The sequence below is a fragment of the Charadrius vociferus genome, unplaced genomic scaffold (genome assembly GCF_000708025.1).
Source record: "Charadrius vociferus isolate BGI_N301 unplaced genomic scaffold, ASM70802v2 scaffold202, whole genome shotgun sequence".
Taxonomy (NCBI): domain Eukaryota; kingdom Metazoa; phylum Chordata; class Aves; order Charadriiformes; family Charadriidae; genus Charadrius; species Charadrius vociferus.
The window spans coordinates 2,172,260-2,188,630 of record NW_009647242.1 but is presented as its reverse complement, the minus strand read 5'-3'; the positions used below and the strand labels follow the sequence as shown (position 1 = coordinate 2,188,630).

Genomic DNA, 16,371 nt, shown 5'->3' with positions numbered 1-16,371 from the left:
CAGAGCTAATATTAAAAGCATATCCAACTTAAAATGCCTTCCTTTCATGTGCAGTGCTGGAGCAATTAAGTTTGTTATACTATTTTCATCAATGTATTACACTCCTGCAGCTGGACTATTTTAGTAAGGATAGCTATTAAAACACTAGTGGAAAACTGGAAGAAGAGATGAGCATTATTTAACTGGGCTAACAGTACACAACCCCATGAATTTCATAAGTGATACTAAGTGCTGCTAGTTCTTCATTTGGTCTGGTCAGAATTGACATAATAGAATAAGTCAGTTCAATTTAATTCAAACTCCAGAAGTCCAAATAATAAATTACTACAACTTGATCAATGATTTGGCATCACTGAAAAAAAATACAACAGATTAGTCCTTTTTTAATACTAAAAGCAGGGTTTTTTTTTTCCCCAAGAAATTGTTCTAATGGAAAAACACTGGTATTTCTAAATTGTGATCAGAAACATACAGCATATGACTCCTTGACCATCTATAATCTGCAAAAATACAGCCCCACTGCTTGACTCTGTTTGTCTGCTTCCAAAACAGAAACTAGACATCACTCCAAAAATACAAACATTACACCAAACAAAAGCAAACACAAAAACCACACAAAGCTCATTTTCAAGTGTTGACTTGTCATATTCTCACTGTTTCACACTGCATAAAATACAATACAAATACAGTTGATACTAATTAAAATAAGTTTGGATAGTTTTTATTTTACATAAATGTTCTCTGTGTCTATCTAAAACAGTTGCTTGAAACAAACACATACACAGACTCAAAACTGTCTTTGCCTCTGAAGTTAAATTAATTTTTTATGAGTGGTGGTGTGAAGTGGCAATAGAAAAGAAAATATTTTTAAACACATAAAAATTTAACACTAATTTAACACTTTCACATGCCCTATGCTTTTATGGAACCTACAGGCAATATTTTAAAAAATGTTTTTAAGTCATTTTAGAGGTTAATTCTACTTGTTAAGCTGGGTTTTTTTCCTCCATAAAACCAAAAATATATTTAAAATCTTTTATTATAGGAAATAATTTATTTCAGAAGTACTGAACAGAAGGAACTACATTCTGTTACATTTCAGGACAGGTGATCTTTACCTCAGACTATTACTCGCCCCAGAGATTTTCCAATACAACTGTACATTAGAAAACGCTGAGCTGGCAGAATGTGAACTTTTTATGAGAAAGCACTGACTTAAACAACCTTTAGAAGGAAATCTGATTGTTTTCTTGCCAGGCCACTGGCTTCCTTTGGCATTAAACCTGTAGAGATACCAGAGAGCCCCTTCGGCTCTCCAGCAGGGAACTGGGCAGAGTGGCAGAGCACCACAGCTTCCAGTCTTTCTGAGAGGAAGCCAGAAGTGACTGCTGCTTGAGTCAGCCAAGTGCCCGGATTATTTAGGTGAGACAGGACAGTCAGACACCCTGCTTTCCTGCCGAGCAACTCCTGGCACACCTACGCTTCAAAGCATGAGAGTGGCTTTCCGATTATTTGGTCTAGTTTACAAGCTTTGTAAAAGCACTGATTCACAGATGCTTGGATTCACTTGGACACTTACGCTATCCAGTATTTCTGGGTACTTTACCCCATGGCCTGGCACCGCGTGCACGCATCACTTCTCACAGAACGTATGAGCTTGTTTCAGCTAAGAACTGCAATGCAGCAGGAGGTTTACTGTATCGACTACTTCTGGCAGCCCAAGGGGGACTACTAGTGTTCCAGGTGGCACAGGGAAGATGGACACTACTCTGCGTCCTCAGTGCTGCTCTACCATTTCAAAATCTAAGGAGTAGGCGCTTGTTTCCCTGGGGGAAGAGGTACTCTGAGGCAGCAGGGACCGGGTAGGAATAGGTAAGCTACAGGCGAGAGCGGACGCCTCTGTGATCCTTAGTGCACCGTTTCCTATTGTGAAAGGAATATGGGAGACAAGTTCAATTTGTATACTACTCTACCAACACTCTACTAACAGCAGCAGGTACGAAAGCTGCTTTCAAAAGGACATCCTGCACACCTAATTGCTCAATATATTTGACATAGTACTGCTGTTTCTTCAGAAAATCAAGTGGTAGAGGTCTGTGGGGAACACTCTGCTGACAGAGTGGTCAGTAGAGACACCGGTCAAATGACCACATAACCAAAGCTAAACTTTCTTTTTAAACTATTCTTGTTTGATTTTTGAAGTGGAATCATCAAACGACTAAAAAAAAAAAAAAAATAAAAAAATCAAAGGATCTGTTCACCACATAAACCTTTTTTTGGTAGTAAAGTTACTGTAATCACTGTAGATACAACTACCAGGAAGTATGAGGTAACCAAAACTCTGCCTCTGTGTAGGTATGAAAGGAGACTGACTCAGGATCAGCCATGCAGCTTAAGTCTGTATTTCTAAACTTCCGCGTGTTTGACTTGGTAAATTGTTGTCCTCTTTTAATCTAACAGTTGAAGGTACAATAAGAAGCAGCTGAGGGAACTGGGGTTGTTTAGCCTGGAGAAACGGATGCTGAGGTGAGACCTTATCACTCTCTACAACTACCTGAAAGGAGGTTGTAGCCAGGTGGCGGTCCGTCTCTTCTCCCAAGTGACATGTGATAGGACAAGAGGAAATGGCTTCAAGTTCTGCCAGGGGAGGTTTAGATTGGATATTAAGAAAAATGTCTTCACCAAAAGGGTTGTCAAGCGCTGGAACAGGCTGCCCAGGGAAGTGGTTGAGACGCCATCCCTGGAGGTATTGAAAAGAAGTGTAGACGTGGCGCCCAGGGACATGGTTTAGTGGTGGACTTCGCAGTGTTAGGTTAATGGTTGGACTCAAAGACCTTAAGGGTCTTTTCCAACCAAAATGATTCTACAATTCTGTGATTCTATGATAATAAGAGTTTATCAATAGGCCCAACAATATACACAACATAGTTCAGGATAAATTAGCAAAAGGAATGGTTGTCTAATTGCTTTTCCAAAAAAATCAGAAGTATGCCAAGACAGTTTTAAGGGTTAAGTATAAGAACAGCATTGTAACAACCACTTTTGGAGAGAAAGTGACAATTAGGAGCAGGATGTTGTGTTCATGGATTTTACCATATTTTAAAGTATTATCTCTTTATATTGTGTTCTCTCCACCATTTTAGCAGGGCTTCGCAAAGCAACAATGGTCACATTTTAACAACCTATTAATTTTCAGTTTTAAAAGTTTCCTATATCCTACTAGCATATTCTCAATATGTGGAAAATAATGGTTTAAACATCTGCTTTCCAACAAAACATCTCTCCTAGAAAGTATTTATTCAATATGAAGAAACTGTTTGATAAGTTTAGCACATTTCATAGCAAGAGTTCGTATCAGGTGTACAGTAGCATCTCCGTATCAGAATTTTTTGTTACCTCTGTCAGCTCCAGCAGACCCTGGCTAACAATTACTGGCTCAACTGCCAGCCTTGTGGTCACAGGTTTCCAAACAGGGACAGATGATGGATGAAGACATGCCACTAACATTCAAGTGTTAGATGATACCAAAGATGAAGCAGCAGTTAACTCAGAGGGAAGCAAGACAGACACATGGTGTGACAAACAGAGTTGATGGTGACCTGCCAAGAGGAGTTAGTAAGCTGAATTCACTGCATCCACATAGTTAAGAATGAGAAACCACCAGAATATCCCAAAAGTGTAAAAACGAGTATATTTAGAGCTTTTTCCCCCCTCTATGGGTCGTTAGCAGCTTTAACAGTTTAACTACAATGCCAATTATGCATCACGCACTGTTAATAAACCAAAGCTAAGCTTCTACAAAGTAGTATATATGATTAATGTATAGAACATAGCTGGTTTATTCTCTCATAACAATGTTTATGTATTGTACTACTCTGCAAAACAAAGGAGCTCTTAAACTCAATAATTTCTAAACAATAAAAACCATATTAATCACTGATATGGAGAATCATTATCAGGAAACATGTAACCTACTCCAGAAAGGAAAAGCTTCGCTCAGACTTTGAGCTTTCTGTAGTAGGACATTCGTAGCAGTCAAAGTATAGAGTCTTATTTGTATGGGATCATTTGACTTCTCAGTGCTGTTTAGAGTGGATATAATTTCGTCTTGAATGCCCTTCACTTTAAGTTATTTAATACAGCATCAAAGAAACAGCACTGCCTATACCAAGTTTCAGAAAAACAGTTTAAAAAATACTTCACAGTTGTTTTATAATTGCTGTCAGGATGAAGGTCAGTTTTAAACAGTCCAGAAAATAAAAAAAGTGTACTTTCTCTACTAACACAGTCACCTTTTGTTGTTTGTAGGACTCCTGTTTCTTGTGTAGGTGATATCATTCTAGGAAAAGGGGCTTGAGACCTCTGTGACACATTAACATTTCAGTAATTACATTCATGTCCTATTTCTAACTTTATTTCTCCTTCTCCTTTACCCTCACAAATATCTAAGAGCTATTTGGTTTTGCTTAAGTCTTGTGGGAACAGAGGAGAGGATGAATAGGGTAAGAGCTAAACCAGCTTATAACAGTTAATAGTATTAGACAAGCATATTAATCCATGCTAGAACATAAAAATTAAAACATACTGCTGGTTGCACGTTTGTTTTACTTACCAGATTTGTAATCTAATTTTCTTTCCTCTTAGCTCTACTGTTTTGATTTTAAAATCAACACCTATAAATAAAATACAGTAAACAGAAAAGGAGGAATAAGAAGCAAAAGTAATGAGGGTGTAATTATTTTTTTTTTTAATATTAACTTGTAACAGTCTGAACAAGCAGAAGGGTTTGCACCATTACGGGTCACCTCAGAAACATCATGGGGATTTGACAACTGCTATGTAGTCTGTAAGCCATCCAATTTGGCAGCATCAAAACATAAACCTTCCACTTTGTGCAACATCTCCAGCAGCAGGTGAACCCAACATAACAGTAAAACAGACCCAGTATGTTTCTTTCTCCCCTATTCACCTTGACTGTCAAGGACAAGCCTGCTCTACTTCCAACTGGCACAGATGCCCTGGAGGCATGGAGCGAAACCAATCCCAACACATCAGTTTTGCTGTCTGTGAAGTGGGAACAACACACATCTGATTTACAGGCTGGATGCTTAGCATCTGTAAAGCACTTTAGTAGAAGTGCTGGAATTGTGGTTGGTTTATGAAGAAGTTTGTAAACACTGTCATTCTTAATTCCCGCAAATGTTTATTAGCAAACTTAGATTTAGAGAGGGTATTTGACTTTTAAAATTTCTTTTATACCTGTATGGTACTTTTATCCGTCATCTCAAAAATCCAGCCACATTTTGGATGCATGCTAAATATCAGAGGTAGAACTATGAAGACCTCGTTATACAGAAAGATTTCACATCTATAAAAAATATAATTCTGGCAATCAACACGTAAGACAAACTATGGTCAAACAACCCCTAGATACAAAAGATTATCGCCTCAACTACAAGAATATTTCAGGATGTCAATGTCCTAGAATATCATAGCATTTGTAGATTGTGAACGTGTTCATTTTAGTATACACTTGTATGAACATTTTTGCTTCAGTTCTTCCTTCTGAACACCATCCCTCCTAACAGTGCTAGATCAAAAAGGGGGAAATAAAAGACAAGAGAACATGGTTCAGACGGGTACACTTAAACTCACACAGAAGTGTAAAAGCATAGTGTGTTGGAAACGCTTTTGCTATTTCACATACAATTGTATACCAAGGATAGGGATGAAAGTGAAGAGGAAAACCAGATTTTACTTTCTCCAACAAAAACTAGACATTTTCCTAATGTCTACCCTTGGCAAAAGCCAAGTGTCCCTGCCAATACCGTTAGGCTCAAGACTGGATTGTAACTCTGACAGAAAGAACTAAACTTGGCCCTTATCTAAAGCTTTTCAAAACTCCTGAAAATTTAGGTAGGGGAAAAAAGTGCACTTTACATCCCGAAAACCAGTTACATGTTGTTGACCTGGCATTTATTTCAAAGTGCTTTTAAAGGTAGTCATGTCTGTAAAGTTGTTGGTATGAGACAATAAAATGGACTAAGTTTTAAAAAACTAGATACACTTCACTAATTGAAATGCAAAGGAGACATTCAATTCTATTTTTAGTTTGCAAAGCAGGTTGCTACTGTTCAGCTAGACTAAATAAACAGAAGGATCACTGATAATCATTCTCTTAAACAAAAGTTCCTTCAAACAACTTGCAGTCGCACCATACATAGGGACAGAAGTATTGGTTATCACCATGACATTTGTCCTCATTCTCCATGTCCTTAAAAGTGTCCAGCACACATATTCACCTATTCAGGACATTTGATGCTTACTCTTCACTTGGCAAAATTCATCCAATTCAAACCCGAGTAGGGTTTTCAGGCAATACAGGAGCTAAAGTGTTAAACTGATTTGTACTGTACAGTCTACAATTTTAATGGCAATTTTCAAGTATTCATACACAAACTGAGAAAAAAATATTAGAATGATTAAAATTTCAGAGCATTTATTAATCCTAACTTTAAGAAATATTTTTCTACACTTTTGAAAAACCACCATCTGTGTTAGTGTAAAAGCAGAAGTGAAATGATCCAGCTATGCTTTACTATCCAAAATGTGGGAAATAAGAATTCTTGTACTTACTGCTTTTCTATTAATGAGATTTTTTTTTTAAAAAAAAGAAACACACATCCATTTCTACTGTTAAAAGCCTTTTCTCTATATAAATGCATTTGAACTATAAAATGCAATTGTCTTAAAGGTCATAGCTTTGTCTACACCAAGACAGCAATTTTGCTTGCTGAGGAGATAATCAATATTAACCGAAATTGCTGCAAACCTCTCCCTTCCTCAAGGAAGTTTTAAAATAATTGCCTGCACATCTCAACCCCAATACCCAATCTGGCCATTATCTCATACACAACATACTATATGATTTGCCATTCATCTGAGAACTCAGGTTAAAAAACAAAACAAAACTCTCGCTTTTCTCTCCCACAGAAACATAAATAGAAAAAAGAATCTAGGATGCTCATACAGCTGGATATACTTATCTTAGGCTAACAATTATACCTATAGAGGAGCTTGATCTGAGCAAAGAGTGAACACAGCTCTGCTGTGTAAAGAAAAAGTCCTGTTGTCACACACACTAAAATAGTCTAAACCATCTTTGATCCAAACCTGTGTATTAAAACCATGAGAGGCATTTCACGTAAGTTTCACCGAGTCCGTCAACAACATATTTTTACAGAGGTGGTTTATACACTGCTGTCTTTCACAAACCAAGGAGCAAAAAAGTTTTGTTGTATTTTTTAAAAGGAAAAATAAATAATGAAATATGGAGAGAAAAATCCAACTGTTCTAATAAAGTAAATTTTCAACTCAGGTCTTCCTGGGACTAGCAGGCATAGCACATGAATGAAGCAGAAAAAAGCCTACCTATTAAAGAGATTATTTCAAAATAAACAATATGTCCACAACATTGTTATTTCAAAGGCGTATCTTTCTATTAATCATTTTAAAGTCATACCATGAAACATGCCCCTACTGTTAAATTTTGCAACGAACAACGCAAACCAGTAGCAGTTCTGGAAAAGCACATTCTTCTACAGCACTGTTTTAATCATTTAACACTTAAGTCAGATAGCTTGCCAGAATCAAGCAAAGGTTGCTCAACTGCTCTTTATAATTAGTAATGCTCTGCAAGCATCAACACAATACCTAAAGCTCCATGTCTGCCAATACTGAAGGAAAAACATCTGGCAACTTTCCTTTTGCACACGAAGAAACGAATTCCTAAACCTGTTAGGTTTCATTCTCATGTCTCAACATAGACCTGCCAAAGGTAGTGCTTTGAGTTTACATACAAATTAGTAATTTAATTAAAATAACACCACAATAATTTGTTTTCCACTTCAATTTCAAATATCATCTCAAGGTAAGAAAAAAGTTCAATGAAACGAATTATTTAGCTTGATTAAGGTCAATGAAAATACCTAAATGAAAAGTTTTGCTAGCTGTACCATTACCCAAGCTATTAAAAATAAGAGGAAAAACTATTAATATTCTTTGAAAGTCAATCAGAAAACTAACACGTTCCACTATTACAGATAACAAATACCAATTAGTCACACATGACACTTAGACAACTGCACCTTTCCATTCATGTAGCCTAAGCCAGTCTCATATGTTCTTTATATTTGCAGTTGTAGAACAGAAGATTTGGACTAACTGCTGCAAACTCCCATTCTTCAGCAAAATAACTGCGAACAGTTCTTTTAGGCATGTCTATTCAGCACAGGATACAGAAGGTATTAAGTCTGCTCTTAGAAAATGGTGTGGTTTTTTAAAGAAGTGCTTTGTAATACTACAGTGTTGATGCGGCAGCATTTGATAAATTCTTTAAAATCCCTGCTTCAATAAACTCTTAATTTACAGCCGTTCTAAGCACGATGTGTCTTTCTCAGTCTTGGTAAACCTAATTCTAAGACCTGTTAAGCACAGGCACATTGTCAGAATTTTTTCAAGTTTCACACTGTTTGTAATGATACTGGTAGTTCTTGCAGTTACTACTCCCTTAAGGCAGATCTCAAAACACAACTAACACCCAAGTTTAATAAACGTGTAGATTTCTGTGTTCGATCCTGCCAGAGGCTGCTCCAGTCTTGAAACTACACAGCTGCACAAACAGTGGTGTGCTAGAACCTGTGCGCTGACAGAGAGGACTTACTATCCCTGACGTAACACTCTACTAGCACAGCTACACCAACATGTTCCCCACCATGCACCTCCAATTATGGTGGGTGTCCCCTAAAAGGATCTGAACAGCTAACACAAACAACAAGCCACTTAAGCACCTTGTGTTCTTAATTATGCACACAGAACTGAGGTCATGGTTTTATATATAGTTCAATAAAACAGAAGAATCAATAATTACTGGTGACAACTGCATTAAATCTGAGCAACACATCTTATAAAAAGAAAAGATTTTAAAAGGCTGTCTTTAGCTGCTACAACACCAGCAAGCTATTGCTGGTTTGCGTCCTACCTAGTGTGCGTTTTAAATGCCTGCTGGCTAATTTACTGTCAACTAGTAACCAAAATGTACACATGCCAGTGCAGCCAACAAGTGCATGTGCTTATGATCATACTGAAGCGTGCCCTTTGCCAGGTCACAGTGATTTGAGGGGAACTAAAAGGCTTATCACAATCTCCCCTCCCATTAAAAAGTCAGCCTCTTCTCCACACCCATCAGGCTTGCATGGAACACAGGCAATCAATGCATTCAGCTTTTCTAAACTTATTACACTTACACCATGAGTAAACCCAGACCATCACCTCTCTTTTTATAAATTGAAGGTGTGTGCTTTGGATGTCAGATTTTGACCCCCATGTTTTCCTGGAAACGCCTTTTTCAGGAATCCAAACACACGCTCCATACACATATAAGAACTAAAGAAAAAGGCACAAAAATACAGATCTCAGCCACTGGTTTGGGTTTCTGATTTTGTATCTATTAAGCATTTCAAAGTATACTGATTCAGCTTGCCCGACCAAAAATACAAATAAGCTGCTACCCTCTCCCCGCAAGCTAGATATCTGTCAAATAAGGCGTGAAGAACAGCAACATTTATATGGTGTGTGAAAGGTAAGATTATTAGTTAAGGCTTTTGAAAATTTTATACAAAGCACATTGTTTTGGTTAATAGCACCTGAACTTTAGATTAAAAATATGCTTCATGCAAATGAGAACATTTATTACAACACGCGCTCAACCGAAACTATGCTTTTTCCAGGGAAAATAAAGGGCCAGTGGAACAGAAGCATTTTTAAAAAGTATATTAAACACAGAGCTAAGCAAATTGTCTGCACTCTTTTGAAAAATAAACAGCCTTAAAAGAAAGAGAACAGACACTCAGAAGAGAAGTGCACTAATGAAGTTCTAGATAAGGGCAAGTTGGTGAGGATGACGTATCTTGTCACTGAACCAAACTTGAGACTGTTCCCAAACTTGAGACTGAAATCCAATAAAAACAAAGTCTAGCCCAGAACATATTATATCAATTTCTCAACCCAAACAGGAACTAAAAGTTATCTACTAAAGCACAAACTGAAACAGACACAACTGGGTCTACCCTCTCTCTTTAAAGCTAAATGAATCTGTTCAGAAATAAATAGTGAAGAAACTTCTTACTATGCATTTAGGGAATTTTTTGTTTTTGTTTTGGGTGTTTTTCCCCCCTTCTAAGTGCCAGAAAAAGGAAGCGGAAACTGTTTTGCTTAATGCACCCAGAGTGACCTTTTGGAGGCCAAGATTTCCTGATAACGAAACTAAAGGAGGAGCTGGGAAAACACAGTGCAAATATAGCACAAAAAATCCCCTCCAACTAAAATCAATTCCAATAGATTAAATTTTCAGAGGCCTATTAGTGATTTGCATCAAAGCAATTCAATCAGTGAAAAATAGTCAGACGACATATAAAGAAACACAATCATTTTAAAAATTCAGAGGCTGCATACTAATTAACCATTAGAACAGACATATAATTCAAAGATGACACAGTTTATTTACATTTGGACACCAGACAGCATTATACAAATTTTCTTACTTCTGCTACAATTGATGACTGAGGTCAGAACCACCTTTGTTAGTCCTGGTCTGTAACTAAATGCAGTACAACACTTACACCTATCCAGAAAATACTGAAGTCAATGAAAAGATGCTCAATAGCTTTGATACTGATTTATACCATCTTGTCTGCAGAGGAGGAAAGCAAGCAACAACGAAAGGTATGTGGTGGGGGAGAAGGGAAAGTGATAAAAACAGTTTAAAAAAAAAAAAACAACCAACAAACCCCAAACCATTGTATCTTATGTTAATTAAAGCTTTAAGACATGCAGTTAAAACACACTACAGCGGAAATACCTCTTTCAAACTGCATGCTATAGATTTAAAGATTTTTAAAAGAGATTTGGAAGCATTAAGTTTTAGTCAGATATGAGCCAGTTTGGGGATTATTTTAGAGGCAGGTAAAGGACCTTGTCCATAAAGCTTCATCATGTAATTCTAGAACGATTAACATGCAGACATTTGAGACTGCTCGCCTAAAATAAAAATGTACCCATATCTCAACTGGCAACGGTGCTACAGATCAGAATGAAACAGATACACCAACAAAAAAATAAATAAATTTGGTAATATACATTTTGAAGGCGTAATTATAATGACTTTTTAGAAAACTGTCAGTGATTTTTGAATGTCCAGTATACAGCTTCTAAACATCTCATATGCTTGGTACTTCCAAACTCAACAAGAATGGAGGAAGTTATCATTTCTTTACATTCTCATGGGCAGTAAAATTCTAAAGCCTTTCACAAAGTGTAGGCTTTTGACACTATTTATGGTACTATGTTCAAAGCACGCACCAAAATTCTGATAAACAGAACGAGGTGGAAGGGGAGCATGGAAGGAATAACACTCTCTGTGCCTTCTTGAACAAGGCTTATTTTCAAAACTGATTACAGAACAGGAAAACATAGTGAGCTACTGGTCTACAAGTACCTGACCTCAAAGGAAAATCAAATGTGAAGAAAAATTAAATTTATTTGATGAACAGCACTACCCAGACTTTTACAAGGCAGAATCTATTTCAAAATGAGACTGAACGTACCATTTTGTTTTGGGTATCAAGTTTCCCACACCCTGGCATATCAGAAGAAATAAGTTGTAGAAGTATTGCTATATGCTATTAAACAGTTGTAACCTTAACAACTGGGAATATTAATCCTCTTTCTTGTTTAAGGGCAGCCTAGAAAAGATCGTTTACAAAGACTTCAGGATTTTTATGATGAAAGGCACTCTAAAAAGCCTATGTCTTCCATTTTACAGTTTAGCTAAAACCACAATTATTCTGCATTGTGCATGCACTGTTTTCATTAAATGAACGTTTAGGCTTACAACTCCCAGAAAAAAAAATAAGAAAGTCCATAACCAAGAATCATACAGCCCTATGGTTTTTTTTTTTTGTTCCTGACACGCTCAGCTGTTCACAGCAGAGACTGAGTTTGACAGCTGCATTCCACTCTCCTTGCAAACTAAACCCCGCATTCGACACCATTCAAGTGGCCTCTTCATTTTGCCTGTTGTTTTACTTGCGGATTCTCATATATGTACTGACTAGGGACTACAAGGTACTCTGACAGTCCTGTAGTGTTGATATAACCCAGTTCCTGAATATTTCTATCAGCTGAAGTTAGCATCTAGTTTACAAATGAAGAAAAAAAGTCAATTTCAAATTTACTCTTCTTCACAACCTCTTGGTAATTAAAAACCCCATACCTCCTCAAATACCCTATTCCCAAACTCTGATTACTTACATAATCTACCTACTACATTTTCCTATTTTCAAATATAGTTCTGTTACCTTATGAGGTCTCAAACGATTACGCACAGAAAACAATTGCTGACTCCACCAAATGCTGTAAAATATGCTTAGTTGACACATCTGAGGCAAACAATGACTTGCCAGGTGCTTCCAGTTGCTGGCGTCTCTAGTGTCAATTAGAAGTGACAACATCGCAACTAAAGGTGAAAGGCAGCTTCCAGGGAACACAGGCTTCTGCTGCAAGTTGCATTTCCTAAACTTATGGTTACACAACTGAAAACAAACAAGGCAGGTTCATACACACTCCCTAATTATCTTAAGGTTTTGTGTAAGACAAAATTTTTTTCTGTGCAAGTTTCCAGCTCCTGCTTTCCTCTATTTATAGTTTGTCGAGTAATTGCAGCACACCATTAACAAGATGTTTTGTTTCTTTTATTCAAGTTATTCTGCACTAGCCAAAAAGCCAATATATAAGAACAGATACATATTAACACCCTGGACAGGTGAAGAGAAGAAGGGTCGATTCTCACAGAAATACTTATCACTGATCAGAACGTTCCTCCTTTTTTCATACAACAGCAAAAATTTCTCAGTCCGACTACAGAGCTGACTTCGGATACACAGTAAGGACATCTTAATGCTACTTTGTCATGATGTCGTAAAGCAAGAGACGTCTATTTCTACCTTTCCTTCCCTCTCCCCACCCCAACTAAGTTTTAAGTGCCATCGTATGGAAGGGGAAAAGAAAATCTTTGAAGAAAAATTAAACTGAATTATACTTGTTAGAAAGAGCCCACAGGCACATACAAGTAGTGTAGCAAAAAGATAGATATTTTTCTAGTTGATGCAGGATGTTTTCTGAAATTTTTATGTAGATTGTTCTTCATCTCAGATTACACCAAATTACTAAACTTGTTTTTAAAATACAATTTTTATTATAATTTACTGAAAAAAATATTTTTCAAATGGTTAGTAAGCCACACACCATGTTTACAGTGCTTGTGAGAATAAATACTAACTGGGTAACTAAATAACTGAGGAGCAACTTAACAGACAGTTCTGAAAATGACCAATCGATACTTTTTAAATGGATATGCTGGTACTTTTAAGTGAATACAATTATGTTATATGGCAACCTTATATGGGAATGAAACATAAATGTTATGTTGTTAGTCCACATTTTTAAGAATAAAGAGAATGAAGAAAGGGTGTGAACTGTGACAGAAACCCCAAACATATGTATACATATATACAAGTATATATGTGCATATATTTATATATCATATATGTGTATACATACTAAAACCAGAAGCTGCCTTACTTAATTTCTCTGATAAAAGATAAACGTAGTTTTCACCATTACTATTGTTTATTTGATGGACATTAGGCATATTGCACGGACATGGGTTTAAAAAGAACTGATAGGGAAAAGACTGCTTGGAAGTAAAAGCTACAGACCTCCATAAATCTAATGAGTTCCCAACTTACATACCAGTTCACACTAACATCAAAGTAAGGTGAAACAAGGTCAAAGAGCATTTCTGTTAAGTCAAATGCGTCTTACACCGCAGTGTATTTGTATGCCACTGATCTCAAACCCACAGGTTACAATTAGCCCAAAACGGAACACAGGTCACAAGATTCCCATCCTGATCCACAACAAACCTTCCCATTATAAACTTAGCTGAGTAGCTCTACCTACGATTTTGCTTGCAAACCAGGGCTGAAGGAAGCTTTAGCATTTACTACAGGCAATACTGTAGCAGCCAGCAATGAGCCTGTGCGGGGCACCCAAACTGCTCTGATATTGTCAAGGGCGAGGTCTGTTTCCTGGGATGCTTTCAGACCTGGTGGAAAAGAGCTGAAGGATAAGACTAGGCCTCAGAAACTGTACATAATAAGACTGTGAGTAAGAGAAAAGCCAATGAGCTCAACTTGACTTGAGGGCACAGGAGAGTCTGAGGGCCTGAGAGGTGAGTCAGAGCAGGGCCTCAGGTTTGGGTGAGCAGGAACCTCAGCCTCAGAGATTAAAACCCAGAGAAAAGCATAATGCCTGCGGCAAAATTAGGTAGACAGGAAATACTGCTGAGTACAGGAATTTTGTAGATCTGTCATGGAAGAAAAACAGCAGAGATTGGGAATGAGCTAAAATTCGGTGGATGGAGGTAGGACAGGCAACCCCTGAGCAGTAGTTGGACAGACGCTGGGAAGAGAACAGAGGCCTTTGACTACTAAAGGGACTCTAAGGGTGAGATGGCACCATTTAAAAAGATAATATAAAAATTATATCATCCCCACTGTGGAGATCTGAACTGAGATGTATTTCTTTTGGGGTAAGAATTACTTGGGGGGGGGGAGGAGAGCGGGGAAGGATGGGGGAAGAAGCAAAGACAAGCACTCTTCCTTCACCACCTGTCTTTGAATCTTCTCACAAACGTGGCAATGCATACTTATCTACTACCTTTGGAAAGATCATCCTTTTTCATAACGAATTTGGCATACTTTTTTTAATTGTCAAGAGTCTGAAAAACCTCCAAGCGATAGTTTTTGATTCTGCTTCTGCATGAATAATGCAGGTGCATGGGGGTCAGGCAACAAATCATAAACGGAGATTTTTATTTTAAAAGAAAAAAGTATATTTTTATGTTTGTTGTCAGAGCTAATATGATACCAATATTACCCTCACATAAGCATTCCTCCATTATAGAAAAGAAGTTACCTTAACTACTTTGGATTTAACACTGGCATGAAAAGAGTATTTTTACATCATTGCAGATGCATAGGAACATTTCTAAAAACAATTTCTTTGCCCAAACAAGCAATAAAAATAAGTTATAACCTAATAGTAAGAACAAACATTCGGACCTAGCACATAAAATTGTAAACAACAACATCTATTTCTCATCTGACAACGACATGCAAAAATCAGTAAATATTTGAGCATATTGAGTATTCTCAGTACTACGTAAATAGCAGATTAAGTAGACACAATATTCTATGCAACTAATTTAATGCTCAAAATAAACACATCAAAAGAATTTTAGATCAACAGCACATCGTGTGCTGTTATGAATAATGTGCTGAAATCTGCCAAGCTATTTTTGAACACTTTCAAAGAACTCCAGTATTCTGAGATGGGACTGAAGACACGTTGATGTGTTTTTATTATAGAACTTACTTTACCAATCTGGCAAGGTAGTCTTCTTAAATTAGCATTAAAATACTGTATCTTTTTAAATTGAATCCACACCACCCCTTTTCAGCAGAAACACTCCACTTTTCAATGACATGGTGTTATTATCCTAAACAGCACTTACGGCCAGAAGACAGTCAAAGGTTTTGGATATTTGCAATTCTTCCACTATCAGAGAAGACCTCCGAGTAGTCTGTGCACTCTCATACAAAAGGTTAAGGTATTAAATGTTGTTCTGTTTCACCTGTTCTTCCACTGGTTTAGTATAAAAACACAAGCATAAAGTTGAGACCATTGATATCAAGGTAAGGGAGTAAATATGCATTCTAGCATTCCATTTAAAATACAGCTTTGCTAATAAGAGGTAGATACACCAAATTTTAATTATTCTTTTGTTTACAGTCTTTTTCCAATTTAATCTCAAGGTATATTCAGTTTACCTAACTTCCTCTGAAACTGGATCAGTCACAGGGTTTTTAACAATGTTTCAAAACACATTCCCACTTGTAATTATTGAAAACCACTGCAGTAAGTGGTGACAAAGAAAGAGCTCTATAATTTCAACTGTGTATCAAAGTCTGACCTCAGGTCATTTTGGAGTGTGGGTTATTTTAGACCTACATGAAATGTAAATAGCAGAGGTTACTTTTTCCTACTCCACGGTGCAAAAAAAAGCAAGGTACAAGCTGACCGTGAAAAGCTCGTTCATTTAGCAGGCAAAAGAGCTGGGGGAATCTCAACAGCTCTCAAGTTTAGTCAGAGGACCTTGAAAGAATGCCATTACTGTCAAGTCTTTCTACA

At 37.0% G+C, this 16,371-nt stretch overlaps 1 protein-coding gene across 1 annotated transcript in view; it reads right to left on the bottom strand.

Moving 5' to 3' along the window:
- RAB12 (RAB12, member RAS oncogene family) overlaps window positions 1-4,671 on the bottom strand; it is a gene marked incomplete at its 5' end in the record, with an annotated part of 11,399 nt that extends 6,728 nt beyond the window's left edge. The window contains one exon of the mRNA XM_009879981.1: window positions 4,613-4,671. Within this exon, the coding sequence (XP_009878283.1) occupies window positions 4,613-4,671 (59 nt within the window). The remainder of the gene's footprint in view (window positions 1-4,612) is intronic.
- Between the last annotated feature and the right edge of the window lie 11,700 nt (window positions 4,672-16,371).